General features: G+C 44.2%; 1 protein-coding gene across 1 annotated transcript; it reads right to left on the bottom strand.

The window, feature by feature from the left end:
• Nucleotides 1-34: 34 nt before the first annotated feature.
• mpg (N-methylpurine DNA glycosylase) lies at nt 35-4,433 on the bottom strand. Its single transcript, XM_052139928.1, has 3 exons — nt 3,848-4,433; nt 787-991; nt 35-502 (listed from the first exon to the last, which is right to left on the bottom strand). Exons 1-3 carry the CDS (start codon nt 4,100-4,102, stop codon nt 42-44), a joined length of 921 nt encoding a protein of 306 aa, XP_051995888.1. The 5' UTR covers nt 4,103-4,433; the 3' UTR covers nt 35-41.
• Between the last annotated feature and the right edge of the window lie 11,267 nt (nt 4,434-15,700).

Raw genomic sequence — 15,700 nt, 5'->3', positions numbered from 1 at the left:
TTGGAAGGCTTGATTGTAAGGAAATGACGAGAGAATTTTCATCACTGAACAGCTAAGTTTGCAGCAGACTGTCCTTCCCGTCTTAATATTTGGGAGCCTAGAGCAGACAAAGGGGTGCAGGATTGTGAGTGCATCTGACGTTCTGCATCTCTGTTCACTACACTCACACATGGGTGGCCTTTGAGGTAGAAGCGCAGGGGTTTGGTGGCCCATTCCCCATGAGAATCAACCCCGATCCGGGGGGCTGACACCACCGCTTCAGCATTAACCGTCTCGCTCTCTGGGTCCCTTTCAAGCCACACCTCATTGTCAGTGGCCAGATCCCGGCAGTCAAAGCAGCGTTGTATATCTAGTGCTTGGCACAACTTGGATGGGCCATTGCAGAGCTCTTTGTCCTTAAGCGTTTTAGCTCCTTCCTTGCGTTTGGCTGCTCGCAGCCCCCTCATGACGTCCTGACCGTCCAAAGGTTCCAATGAGCGCAAAAGCACTGCCGCCCCTTCTCCTGCACGCGCACACACACACACACACACACACACATATATACTGTAGTTAGTAAGGCTCCACGCTGTTTCCTTCCTGTTGGCTTGTGTCTGTGTGCGTATGCTCCAACCTTTCTCTATCTTGGCCTTTAATGAGAAACAGTTGAAGAGAAAACAGCACCACAACAAAACACTTGTTTCTTGTATAGTTGGTGGTAGGGACCTGTGGTTGCAGCCTTCTGGCTCTATCTCATGTAAACCTTGTAGCTATGTATGTGTGGTGAATTAATAGTTTGTGGAGCCTAACCTTGACTTGAGATGTTCATGCAGAGGTAGATGCCGTAGATAGGATAGACGTATATGGTTCCAGGCTCCATGAACATAGCAGTGTTCCTCTTTGTGCGCTTACCCCCTGCTGAGTGGGACGCCTTGTCCTCCCCACCTAAATATGCCTCAGTTTCCACAACCCTTCCTCTGAGCTCAGTGCCATCAGATAGCTTCCTCACCAGCACCTAATGCAAACAGAAACCAGATATAAAAAAAAAACAACACTCATGAAAAAAGCAGTCCACCCTGACACTGAAAAAATGGTTGTACGGTCATCTTATTTCCAGAAGGTGGTGCAAATGTGTCAATAGACAGAGATTCAAATCCACTAAACCACAAATTGCTAAGGCAAGCATTACCATGACTATTGCTTAGACTTATGGTTAGGCATTTGAACAAACCATTACTTAAAGCTAACCATTAAGTATTTAACTTTGGTGCATAGCTTCCACGCACCTGGGGTTGCCAACTGTCCCGTATTAGCTGGGACGTTCAGTATTTTTACATTTTAAAATATCCCTTTTTTCCCCAGAACATTTACTCATGCACCACAAATGCTGTCCCACCCAAAATGTTTATGCATGAATAATGAGTTTCAGATGTTTGGCTGGATAAAAAAAGATAATGCTCACATATGCCGTATGGGTGTTTCTTCACCTTCGGGAAGCTTTCTTTTTTTTATTAAAACAAACAGATTTCAACTTTTTTTTTGCTGTCATTTCCAATCAAGCTGATATTTTGCCAAATTATGTAAAAGTTAATTATTATATTTGTGTGTTTTAGGATACATCAAATGTTAGCTATGACTTAGCTTTAGAAATACAAAGAAGTTGGCCATTTTATTTTTTAATTTCCACCACTGAATTTTATTAAACACACGTAATGGAAATTACATCATCATGGAACTTTTCAAGACTTTAAGAAAAAACAATTACATCAATCTCTTGTGATGCATGTACATACACAGCTGGACATTGTTAATTGACAAAAATATATACTTTTTGAGAAGTTCACATTGCTGTAAGTGCCAGAAGTTGAAGCAGCAAGCAATTACTTATTACAATTAAAACCACAAGTTGCGCGTCCTCCATACTGGCTGCAGGCCAACATGCTGGAGGAATGCTTGGTCACATTGAAGGGGAAAAACCTGCCTATTATTGGTCAGGCTGAATACCCTTCAATTTTATAATTGCTTTCATGCTTCTCATTACACCCATTCTTTAACAGACCCTACATTACAATGAATTGCAAACAAACAGAACTGGAAAATTTGCAGTGTCATACAATGGTTTGACTCATTTTCTAGTATTTTGGTGGCCTTAATGTTTTCAGCTTCCAAATTCTTTCCACTTAAAAGCTAATTTACTGTGTCCAGTTGAGTGTATTACATTCAAAGACTTGTGTTTAGCTCCTAAAACTCAAACTGTTCAATGGGGTACAGCTGTACTTCAGAATTGTCAGAATTGGGCTGTTGAACACGGACTCTCTTGCCAAAGAATGAGTAGGGAATGAGTTACTTATGTCTGGGTGTCACTTCAACACAGTTCCTGTGAATCATTTTTTTACAGTCACTGGGTTATTTTGGTATGTCTTTTTTTCTTCTTTGTTTTTTTTTTTTTTTTGCGCTCTCAACCCTTTTCCCCCTTGACATGAAATCTAAATATTACATTATTTTCTGTTGAGCTAAACTTGTATCGAATCTGGAATATTCCTTTAAGCATCATATAATTCAATATGCTCATTCTCAGGACACGGTGCCATGTGTGTCCCAATAAATTACTATATATTAAAGGAACTATGACAGATTCTGAATTTATTATAGATTAAACTCTGTTTAGTGTGTAATGCAAATGCAATTTTAAAATAAAACATTTTAAATAGAAATGTGCATGATATAATACAAGGCTCGTTGAAACTGAGTTATAATGTTAATGAAGAAAAAAAGTAGTGCTTTAGGCTAAATATTGGTAGTGGTACTTTGCAAGGCTGGGGTGGACCAGTAATACATGTTAATGCTCTTACTGAAAGTCATCATTACCAAATTACATGGTAACACTTTACAATAAGGTTTTTATTTGTTAACATTAGTTAACAATGAACAACACTTAAGCATTTATTAATTTTGGTTAATCTTAATTTCAACATCTAGTATTTTATAAATCTAAATGTGTACATACTAACATTAGTAAATACATTATGAACTAACAATAAACAATTGTATTTTTATTAACTAACATGAATTAAGAGTAATAAATGCTGTTAAAAAATTATTGTGCATTGTTAGTTTAGATATCTAATGCATTCACTACTGTTAAGTCAAGTCAATTTTATTTGTATAGCGCCTTTTACAACACACATCTTTTTAAAGCAGCTTTACAGAAGATCAGCATTAACAGACGATAAAACTGTGATGTCTATAAAGTCAATGAATCCTCATTGTGTAATTAGATCAAATACGATTCTTAATCGTGTTTAAAAATAATTAAATAATAATTGTTTTAATAACCCCAGTGAGCAAGCTGAAGGCGACTGTGGCAAGGAACACAAAATTTTATAAGATGTTGATTAATGTAAAAAATAACCTTGAGAGAAACCAGACTCACTGTGGGGGCCAGTTCCCCTCTGGATAACATCATGAATATAATGTAAATATTACTTATGTAAAGTTAAAGTCATGGTTTAATATGATTAAAGTAAGTAAGTGTTAAGGGTCAGTGTTTAAACATAGATTTAGTTTGAACTGTAAGATTAATGACCAATGTCTTTGAAGTTCATCCTGGATTAACTGCAGAAGTTCACATAGATGCAATTGTCGTTGTTAATTGGCTGATGAAGCTTTTGTTGGCAATTGTTAGTCTAAGCACTCCATTTCAAGATCGTAGTCCATCAATAGACCGAGGTGATGCAGGTCGGAGTTAACACACGTGACCTTACTGAAAAGTGTTAACAATTACATTTTGAAACGCTAATAAATGTCCATCAATTCACATTAGTAGTATTGACATTATCCATCAGTTGAGTTGAATCACATGTAATCTTACCTTACCGAGAAAGGCTTTTGCCAAATCAGCACAGGGCTGATTGAAAAAGATGTAACCCAGCCTGACAGGATCTTTCATTGAGTAAAAAGGGCTGATATGCTGCTGATCGTTCGACACACTTTGATGGACAGACCTCGAGGAAGTGTCCGATTGAGACTTTATGAGTCTCTTGGAAAGTACATCATCATCATCAGTTTGATTGAGGACAGACTCTGAATTTGGTAATAATGACTTTTTTCTCTTCCTTGTCGTCATTATAGATATATATCAAACTCCGAACAAAACAGAAATTAGAGTCTATATCTTGATCATATATTTTATGGGCTTTTAATTTGTGCACATGTATATAAAGTATGTCGTTTTCAAGATGTAGTAATGAATAAGTGCAAAGGCCACCATGTGTTGCTTTCTTAGTAGTTAAATTAGCAAAATGCTACATTTCGCAAAGGTGCATGTTGTTTTGAATACGTTTAACTGAAGTCTTGAGAAAACAAACAGTTAAACGCATCTGCGGTCTTTTATGTATTTAATCGCTGTAGTGTTTTGACGAATATCGAGTTGCAGCTGCAGAAACACTTTCATTAAAATCCAGTGTCCGGGTTTGTTTACTTTTATCAAAAGCAAAGAACTCTGGGACACTCTTAAAGGGCCAGTGACGTGTTTGTTAGGGCAGAATTACAGTGCATCCAGAAAGTATTCACAGCGCTTCAATTTTTCCACATTTTGTTATGTTACAGCCTTATTCCAAAATTGATTAAATTCATTATTGTCCTCAAAATTCTACAAACAATACCCGATAATGACAACGTGAAAGAAGTATGTCTGAAATATATGTATATCCACGATATATATCGTCATATCACTCAACCCTATTGATGACCATTGTGCGTTCATGAGTGCACCACAACCTATCGTATGTCTTCAGAAGTCTTGGAATATGATGCAAGTGCCGCATAGATTAATGTTATGATACTTTTGTTTCATAATTATCAAAAATCAGAGTTTCGAATTTGGAAATTGCACAAATCCAGCATGCTGTTACTCTACAGACATTGTTTTGTGTTTTTCCAAAAATCCTAAACCAAGACCAAAATGTATAACTTTAACTTCTTCTGGGGCTTTCAAGCTACACCTACCAAATTCAGCACATAACTTCAGACTGAATTATGCTTTTTACTTAGCGGATATTCAGACTGGATAAAAAAGTGTATTATCGTCCCAAATGGAACAATTCATGTGTTTTTGTTTTTTTTACTACACAAAAGAATTCACCGTTTGAAAGCTGATGGAACGTTTCAAACACATTCGGTGTGGTATTTCTAGCTTAAGCGCATCATCCAACATCAGTTCAGCACTTTTATCTCAAACAAGAAGTGCATCATCCAGGTACTCATAGTACACTTCTTTTTGTTGCATTTTCAGTGTAAACATAGTCCCACTACTTACACTACAAATTGACAAAGATTGGTGCAGAAGTTTGCGGTTTGGGATGCACCTTCTGTCACAGAATGTTTGTGATTTCAAACTCCAACTGTAAAAACTAACATCTTTCTGTTTATCTGACATTTTTGAAGTGTAGAGGCCAAGAAATCTTTAAATGTTGTACTTAAAAAGTATTTTGAGCTTTCAGACAAGGCTTTGTCAATCCAACATCTAAGTTTATCCTGAATTTCTGTACAGCAGCGATTACGATAAATATTTTTATGTCATTATTAACAAATCCTTACATGTTGGATCCATTTTGCCATTGTGTCAGTGTCCGAGTAGAAGTGCTGAGTTGTCATCTTGTAATTAAAGTAAATTCTGACACAACATGAACGCAGCAGAAGACTCTAGTCATATCGGTGATCTAGAAAATATTTAATCTATAAACAGCAGGTTCATCTTCATGCTGGCCACTATCTCGAGACAACACGTTGAGATCATAAATTAAAAAATACCAAATCAAAAAAAAAACGTACCTAAAACAGATGCACTCATTTGACCTCAGTGCGAGTGAGTGTCTGTTGTAAGGAAACACTTAGAATGCAAAGTCTAATGAGCCACATGAGGATGCATAACTGATTTACCCACATAGAATTTATTTATTTATTTTGAGGATCAACATTCTTGTTGGTCCTGCAACAACATTGCTATCAACCAATCAGAATTTAGTTTTATGTTTAGAGTTTGGCTTATGGACTTTAACAACATTCTTATCAACCAATTATTTCTCTCGGATTATAGGGGTAGGTTATGTTTAGGGCTATGATTTCTGTTCCAGGACCAACAAAGGAGGATTCTGATCCCAGAACATTTCCTTCTTGGGTAAAACCACAAATTTTTATGACTATCATATGTAACAGTAAGGTAATAACTCACATTTGTAACTACATATTGTAAACTCGTAGTTCCCTCTCGAGAGGTCTCTCCTATTGCGTAAGTAGCTTACGCTATGGGAAAACTCCGTTTCTCGAGAAATATTGAAGTCTTTATGTAAAACGCATTGCAGCTGCACAGCAGACAGCAATGAGCGAGGCAACTTGCTCGAACCAATGACGGGGCGACTCTGAACGCGCGACCAATGAGCGCTTCACGCCCGCGCGCTCAGAGCCCGCCAAGATTAGCGTGGCTAAGGCTATATATTAGGCGCCCCGTCATGAGAGTTCTTTAGATTTAATCTCCTTCAGCAAAGACCTTCTCTTCGCTGGATCCTCTGGATTATTGGAGTCTTTTCGCCCGCCGTCGACAAGCCTACAGCAGGATTGCTATGAGGACGCCGGCGCCTTCAGCCGCTTTCAAAGCCTTCTGCTACGCCATCCGGCACGCATCACCTTATATCCTTTACTAAGCAATAACTTTTCAAGTGTTCGCCTCTGCGACGCGTTTTTGTCCTTAGTAAAGAGCAAATTCGAGGCGTTGTTTAAAATGCCTTCGACCTGCACCTCGTGCAGAGGCCCTCTTCCTGACGGGGACCGTCACATTATCTGCGCTCGCTGCCTGGGACCTGACCACGCAGAAGCTGCTCTCACTCGAGGCGGATGCCCCGAATGTGACTCCCTGGGCCTCACCGAAGCTGCGCCGCTTTGCCGCCTTCGCCGCGAACGAGCCTGCTACCACCGTGCTGCCATCCCCTCTGTTCGAGCCGCGCAAGAAAAAGCGCCGCTCACGGAGGCCGCCAGAGCACGCGGACTTCAGTGACGTCACACCGGGCCAGTCTCCGCGTGCTTCTCCACCACCCGAGGACTCCCTGCCGCCAGTTCTATTCACGCAGGCAGACCAGCACCCCTCCTGAACCTGAAGCTTTCAAGGACCTGTGCAGCACCACTGATGTAGCCCTGCGAGCCACAAAGGCCACCGCCCAATCCATCGGCCGGGCCATGGTTAACCTGACTGTCCTTGAGCGCCATCTGTGGCTGACGCTAACAGAAATGAAGGACGCGGATAAGGCGCCATTCCTCGACGCGCCTATCACCCCAAGCGGCCTGTTCGGACCGGCGGTAAAAGAGTTCGCTGAACGCTTCACTGAAACCCAGAAGAATTCGCAGGCTATGCGTCACTTCCTGCCTAAGCGCTCCAGCTCGTCACAGAGCCGCCAGAGACCGCCTCAGCTGCAGCAGCGAGCCAGGGCGGCGCCCCGCCTCCCAGCCCAGACCTGAAACGGATGCTCGACGCCGCCACGCTCCGCTAACCGAAAGCAGCCGCCTGAGCGACGGGACCTCGCCCAAGAGCATGCTGAACCCGAGCCTCGTAAGCCTTCCTAGCCATAGGAAGAAAGAGAGAGAGTGCGTGTCTCGCAAAAGCCGGACCACTCTCTCCAAAACGTGTAAAACATTACCCAGTCCCCTTACAAGCGGCTGGAAATGTCTGTACAGCAGTCAATGGGCCAGTCACAGAACTCGCCACCTGCAATCAAACGCCGCTTTAACGGCAACACGCAGAAATCACAAAAGAGTCATTTTCTGCCTGTGTCACTAAGGGGTCACGTGTCCACACTAAAGTGCGATTCCCACATATCAATACTGTCCAAACAGTGCAGAATACTTCCCCAGCTCAAGCTGGACGCCCCATAAATGTAGATCGTGTGCCTATTGTCATGTATGCACCACTACACACAAGCACTGTTCCCACAGTTATAAACACTTCCCCAGTAAAAGCGGAAATACTATAAAGGTAACGCGTGCCTGCTGTCATGCATGCACCCCTACACACAAACACTGTATGCATGCCCAAAACCCCCGCCATGAGCGGAGGATTTATGAAAATGGCGTGCGTGCCTACTACGGTATATGCACCCCACCCATAAGCTGCCCATACAGTTTCAAACAGTTCTCTGGCCCATGCCGCGAAGCATCACAGATGCGGCGCTGCGAGCCAAGAAACTCCCCGCTAAGAACGGGAAGCTTTATGAAAGTGGCGCGCGTCTATCACAATGTATGCACCCCCACCCGTAAACACTGTCTATACAGTTTCAAACATTTCTCCAGCTCATGCTGCGAAGCATTACAGAGATAGCGTGCGTGCCTGTAATCTCACACGCACCCCTGCACTCAGCACTCAACAAAGCTGCTCAGCGCCTCACGCCTCTGAGAGCTGTAAGCTCAGTGTTAGCACAAGGCAATTAGCCGGCAGGGTCCATACGCCACTGCGACACGCCTCCAGCCAGCATTCAGCCCATATCTGTGCGAGCAAAAGCCGGGAAAAAATCCCAGACATGCCGAAATGGGTTTTGAACATAATAAGACACGGTTACTCGCTTCAATTCGCCAGAGACCACCCCGCTTTTCAGCGGTGGTCGAGACTAAAGTGAGGAAAGATGTTTCACATGTTCTATGCACCGAGGTGCTCAAACTGATAGAGAAGAGCTTATAGAAACTGTTCCTCCCTCTATGAGCTAGGCAGGTTTTTACAGCCGCTACTTTCTCGTCCCGAAAGGACGGTGGCCTCCGCCCCATCCTAGATCTCAGACATCTGAACAAAGCTTTAATGATTCGCTCGTTCAGAATGTTAACGATCAAACATATCCTCGCGCAAGTTCGCCTCGGGATTGGTTTCTATCAGTGGATTTGAAAGACGCTTACTTTCACATTCGATAGCGCTCATCACAGGCCATTTCTGAGATTCGCTGAGGGACAGTCATACCAGTACACAGTACTACCATTCGCCTATCATTGGCCCCCGCACATTCACGTAAATGTATGGACGCAGCACTTTCCCCTGAGACAGCGGGAGTGCGAATACTGAATTACCTCGACGATTGGCTAATCCTAGCACAATCAGAGAGTCAGTTAACGACGCACAGATCTTGGATTATCAGTCATCTAGAATGTCTGGGTCTGAGAATCAATTTTGCAAAGAGCGTGCTATCCCCAGCCAGAATATCTCTTTTCTGGGAATAGTGCTAGTCTCAGTGCAGATGACGGCGCCTCTCATCAGAGCGCACGCTCGCTATTCGGCGCTTTGCAACATCATTCAGAGCGGCGCGACGCCCGTCAAACGATTTCAAAGGATGCTCGGTCTCATGGCCTCGGCATCAGCTGTACTCCAGCTAGGATTGTTGCACATGCGTCCTCTCCAACGCTGGCTCAAGAGCCGTGTCCCCACTCACGCGTGGTGCTCGGGCCACTTTTTAATCAGAGCGAATCACGGCTGTATAAAAGCCCTGGAAGGCCGTCAACTGGTATCAAACCGGCGTGAGTCTGGGCGTGAACGCGGAGAAAAATGATCACGACCGATGCCTCCAAAATAAGATGGGGGCCCTTTACGAGGGCAGGCCTGTCTCCGGTTTTTGGTCAAACCTGGAAAAGCGCCTACATATAAACTGTCTGGAATTGAAAGCGGTCGCCTTGGCTCTCAGAGCCCTGCTTCCGTACCTGAAAAACGAACATGTCCTGGTCCGAACGGACAACATGACGGTAGTGTCGTATATAAATCGCCAGGGTGGACTCAGGTCGAGCTCCCTGCACTCTATGGCCAGGGAGCTCATCTTATGGTCACAGCACAACCTGCGCTCGCTGAGAGCAGCGCATGTGCCAGGCATCCTGAACCAGGGAGCGGACATGCTGTCCAGAGACAAGGTTCTCCCAGGAGAATGGTCTCTCCACCCCTGACGGTCCAGTGGTTATGGCAAACCTTGGGCTAAGCAGAGGTCGACCTCTTCGCCTCCAGGGAAAATGCGCACTGCCCTCTTTTCTTCTCAAAGAGCACGGACGCTCGCCCAAGTCTGGCCGAGCCGCCCTTGTATGCTTTTCCCCCGATCACGATGCTACCTCAGGTCATCAGTCGGATCAGGGAGGTGAAATGTGCAGTGCTCCTGGTAGCCCCACTCTGGAAGAACCAGACGTGTTTTCCAGAACTGATGCAGATGATGCAATCTGCCCCATGGCCGATTCCGTTGAGGCTGGACCTCCTCAGGCAGGCCAACGGGATGATTCTTCATCCCCGCCCCGATCTGTGGGCCCTTCATGCATGGCCCCTCAACGGGTTCCAGAGAACCTCCCCAGCGGAGTGTTGAGAACCATCACTGAGGCCCGAGCGCCCTCTACGAGGCACTTATATGCCCAAAAGTGGAAAGTGTTCAGTGACTGGTGTGATACCAAGAGCTTGAACCCCAAATCTTACGAGATACCAAGTGTACTCGCCTTTGTGCAGGAGCTGCTGGAGGCGGGCCGCACACCCTCCACGCTCAAAGTCTATGTGGCTGCCATAGCGGCGTCACACAATCCTGATAAAGGACGCTCATTAGGGAAAAACGACCTAATCATTCGTTTCCTAAGAGGCGCTAGGAGGATGACCCCTCCTCGCCCCCCCACGGTACCGATCTGGGACCTGGCCACGGTCCTGGACGCACTCAAGAGTGCCCCGTTCGAACCTCTCCGAACCGTGCACCTTAAACAGCTCTCGCTCAAAACTGCGCTCTTGCTGGCACTCGCCTCAGTCAAGAGAGTGGGCGTACCTGCACGCGCTGTCATCAAGCGCTGCTTGCCTGGAATTTGGACCTAACGACTGCAGAGTTGTCCTTAGGCCAAAGCACGGGTATATTCCTAAAGTGCTCTCCACACCCTTCAGAGTACAGGTGATATCTCCGGCAGCGCTATCGTCTTCAGCAGACGAAAGCGACGCTAATTTACTCTGCCCGGTCAGGGCGCTCAAGAGTATACTTGGAACGTTCTGCCCCGTTCAGACAGACGGAACAGGTCTTGCAGTTTCAAAGCAAAGAATATCGCGCTGGATAGTAGATGCTATAGCGCTGGCTTATGAAGCCAAGGGCCTTCAATGCCCCTTAGGCGTCAGAGCTCACTCTACGAGGAGCATGGCCTCCTCGTGGGCGTGGTCGAGTGGGATACCCATTGAGGATATTTGTGTGGCGGCAGGCTGGGCCTCGCCTTCGACATTTATCAGGTTTTATAACCTACAGGTCCTCTCATTGCATTCCAACATTCTATCAGCCTGACTGTAGTATGGACTGGAGTACATATATGCTGAGCATTATCTCCTCCCTTATAAGGTCCATCTCTGACTGACTTAGGGAGTTTTTTATGCATATCAGTAAAAAGAAAAATCAGTACATAAGATATGTGCGTGTGTTTTTACAATGAGCTCCCACCATGGGCCACCTTGGGGCAAAGGCTCTGTATTATCCCATTATATAGCTCGCCGTTGGCCGCTCGTTGAATAATCACTTTGCTTTAAGGCTCAGGCATCTGCCTCTGGCTTTATAGAGCTAAGTCAGCACGCACGGCGCTTTTGCATGGTGTTCCCATAGCGTAAGCTACTTACGCAATAGGAGAGACCTCTCGAGAGGGAACGACTCAGTTACTAACGTAACCTCGGTTCCCTGATAGGAGGGAACGAGTATTGCGTAAGCTGCCGTGCTTGTGCTTGGTCAGTCGCTTCAGTCGATTGAACCTAAAGAACTCTCATGACGGGGCACCTAATATATAGCCTTAGCCACGCTAATCTTGGCGGGCTCTGAGCGCTGGCGTGAAGCGGCTCATTGGTCGCAGCATTCAGAGTCACCCGTCATTGGTTCGAGCAAGTTGTCGCAGCACAGCCAATGACCGAAGCTGCCTCGCCATTGCTGTCTGCCGTGCAGCTGCAATGCGTTTTACATAAAGACTTCAATATTTCTCGAGAAACGGAGTTTTCCCATAGCGTAAGCTACTTACGCAATACTCGTTCCCTCCTCTCAGGGAACCGAGGTTACGTTAGTAACCGAGTCGTTCTGCAGTCATGAGTTTGGTGATATGTGCAGTTATACATTCGTTTGTAACTGTTTGCAAACAAATGCTGAGAGAAGGGGACATAACTACTCAACTTTGGGCTTGTATATTCAGACATGCGCATGCAGTCTATAATAAGTGTGAAACATTGAGCCTATACTTCTATCCTTACCTGATATCCTATCAAAAGTGTATTTTCAATGAATGGAGGGAAGAGTTGGCATGACTTTAAAGGAACAGTATGACACACAGTAGCTTAAATGGGGCTTACAGATTCAGGCATTAACTGAGCTACCCTCCTCAGTGCATCTGTCATCGGTTACAGCAGACTGACTTCTAAACACCTGGCTGCATGCATGTGGCTGCTCCCAGAGGACACGACCACCAGCTGTGAAGTTCAGTGAGACTGAAGAACAGAGGACAGCATGGACAAAAGCCTGTCCCAGGCTTCCCATTTGACTGTTTTGAAGCCTCTCCGAAGTCTTTGAAGCGCTTGCAATATGTTAATGTGCTTGGGTGAGGTAAAGGAGAGTGCAGAGAGACTGTAGTATGACATTATTTTATATTGTTATACGAGTCTCTGAATTATTTGATTTTGAGTGGTCAATATCTGCATTATTCTGTCAAATATATAGTCATAACAAGCACTAAACCTGTTGTCCCAGGCAGGGGTGTAGATTCCAGTGGTATGGGGGAAGGTTTTTGCCTAGTACCCTGACTCTGTGTTGCATGTCAAAACCTTTATGGGTATTTTTACTAGCTTTTCCAATGTGTGCAAGTGTTGCATGACAGTTTATGTTTTCACATCAAAAGCAGAAAATATCTCACTGTCTTATTGTGTTTACACTGCTCTTAAGGCTAATGTATGTGTTTGTGTGCATTAGGGTTGTCTGATTGTATGGTGAGGTTACTCTCACTCTCATGACCGCACTGAACGGCATCACTCCCTTTCTCTTTTGCTGATCGATGTGACTCGTCACTTCCTGTTTCTGTTGGTGCCTAGCTTGAGCCTGTGTTTGTAGCCAGCTAGCATTTTTAGCGTTGCTATTCTTTCTGATTTCAGCATTTCATCTATAATCTCTGGCATTTTTCAGCACACATAATTGTTTTTGCATTATTCTTTTATCGCAATGCTTTTTTCCGCGTGCATCCGCTTTCTATTTTTACCGTGATTAAGCTGTGTGGATTTTACCGTGTGCACCAATTTTCTCGTCTGTATAACATGAATTATTGCATAGATCTCAAAGCACTAATTATTAAGAGCCACCATAACAATGCATTTCGGGTGCCAGAGCATCTGACATCAAATAAAATTTCAAGTGCTGGCTAATGCTAAACGTAGATTTTCTAAGATTGTTATTCATGTCGGCACTATCGATGTCTGGCTTCGCCAGTCGGAGATCACTAAAAATAATGTTAAAGAACTTTTTAAACTTGCAAAAACGATGTCAGACAATGTAATATACTCTGGTCCCCTCCCTGCTCATCGTGGTGATGAGGTTTATAGTAGATTAGAGTTGCTGAATGACTGGATGTCTGAGTGGTGTCAGCAGAATAGAACAGGATTTATAGACAATTGGAAGAGTTTTTGGGGTAGACCTGACCTGCTAAAGAGAGACAGAATCCATCCCTCTAGGGAAGGTGCCGCTCTCCTCTAGTAATTTTTCTCATAGTCTTAATAGTGATCGTATTTGACTAACTGCAGCCCAGGTCAGGAATCAGACAAACTGGCTAATCCAAACATTTGCTAGCTGCCTTGAGACATCACACAGCTCACATAAACTGAAACACATATAAACTGTATCAACTATATATATTTATATAGAGACTGTGTCTGTTCCCCAACCAGTAAACACAAAATTCTCACTTAGTCATTTAGAAAATTTTTGATTGATATCAAACTTAAAAATAACAAAAATTTGTATTAGATCTCTTTCATCTAAAGCACTAATTGTAAATTAAATGATTACAGATCATATTTTAGATTTTCACTGTTTGACTGAAACCTGGCATAAACCAGATAAATCTATTAGTTTAAATGAATCTACACCTCAAGGTTATTGTTATAAACATGAGCCTCGCCTGAAAATTTGAGGTGGTTGTGTTGCTACAATTTACAGTGATGTGTTTGGTGTTATTCAGAGGTCAGTATATAAGTTCAGTTCTTTTGTACTGATAATGCTTAATATGACATTGTCATATAGAAATAAAAAGTCTCTGTCATCTTTTGTTCTTGCTACAGTATATAGACCACCAGGGCCATATTCTGATTTCCTGAATTTGCTGATGTCAGATCTAGTAGTTACTGTGGATAGAGCGTTAATTTAAAGCATAATTTTCTGTAAGGCTGCTGTGTAATTATGTGTGTTGTGAAAAGCAACACTTGACTGCAGATCACAGGTCTAGAAGCCACTGAGAGATTCATGCTCACACATTGCTGCTCTAAAGTATAATAGCAGCATAAATAGTAAGGCGGGCACACTGTTGGCTGGCATTGTGTAGATTAATATGTGAAGTAACTCCATAAACAAAGGTGAAATATACTTGTGGGGGGGCGAATGCATGGCCGAGCGTTCATCTGAGGAGAGAGGAAGCGGTAAAGGTTTTCACCTGAGATTAATTGCTGCTAATTGTGATTTCTATGTTCACAGTGAGCGGTGGGTAGATAAAAGGCTGCCCAAAACCCTAGAGAGGTAGAGAAAGAACCCAGCTGACAAGCTGTGTGTTGTGTTGGCCGCTGCCGGCTGTTATGAAGCTTTACTGTCACGCCTGAGGCGGACAAGTTTGATTTATAAATAAAAGTGGTGTACCTGAATTTGAATTACTGCTTCCTCATTTCATTTAACCTATACACTGGTGCTGGAACATGGGAGAAAAGAGGAAGAAGGATATGCTGCCATGGTGTCATCGCTGGATAGTGTCTTCAGGTCCGTTGCCAGCCTCCACCAGGCCCAACACCAGACCATCATGGACATGCGCGTGGAGTAGCAACAGCATTTTGAGGCACTCCTTCAGGCCCAGAAAGAGGAAAGGCGGGTGCTCCAGAGACCCCTCCACACCCTTCTTCCTGCCTTGGCCGGTCTGCTGGGGTTGCGGGGAGCCGGGTCATATCCGAGAGCAGTGCCCTGTATTAGAGGTGGGGGCCTTGATTCAGATCCTCGACACGCCACGGACAGCCCCAGGTCCAAGTACCAAGTACCCATGAGTATTAAGGGGGGTACATACCATGGGTTGGTGAATTCAGGTTGCAATCAAACCTCCATTCAGCAATGCTTGGTTCAAAATAGGACATTGGAAACAAATAATCGGGTGATGGTGAGCTGTGGATATTCTGTGCATGAGGATATTCATGATTATCTTGATCTTATCTATGATAATTTTCCAGGGACAAAAGCATAATGTTGAGGCAGTGGTTACTCCGCACCTCACCCATCCACTAATTTTGGAACTAATTGGCCAGCTTTTCATTTAATGAAAAGGGGATGTGTGTGGATTGGGTCCTGTGAGGACATGAATCGATATGTGATCTGGCTTTGGCTGGGGAGGCGTGGCCTGGGCTGTCTACATCTGCTCCACATCGGGCTGACGCTGGGGAAGGGGAGGTGTCATCTTCCCCCGCCCTTAGGGAATTCCCGTTAGAGGATTTCCCTCT

This window comes from Xyrauchen texanus, chromosome 12, assembly GCF_025860055.1.
Source record: "Xyrauchen texanus isolate HMW12.3.18 chromosome 12, RBS_HiC_50CHRs, whole genome shotgun sequence".
Classification (NCBI taxonomy): domain Eukaryota; kingdom Metazoa; phylum Chordata; class Actinopteri; order Cypriniformes; family Catostomidae; genus Xyrauchen; species Xyrauchen texanus.
This window is presented reverse-complemented; position numbering and strand designations above follow the sequence as displayed.

What these genes read in the sequence shown, in the direction of transcription:
- mpg (XM_052139928.1), bottom strand. Translation starts at nt 4,102, where the DNA reads ATGACGACAAGGAAGAGAAAAAAGTCATTATTACCAAATTCAGAGTCT. An exon ending in CAAAAGCCTTTCTCGGTAAG is followed by an intron (nt 992 to 3,847) that starts GTAAGATTACAT and finishes TGTTTGCATTAG; the next exon opens with GTGCTGGTGAGGAAGCTATC. An exon ending in CATGAACATCTCAAGTCAAG is followed by an intron (nt 503 to 786) that starts GTTAGGCTCCAC and finishes GTGCGCGTGCAG; the next exon opens with GAGAAGGGGCGGCAGTGCTT.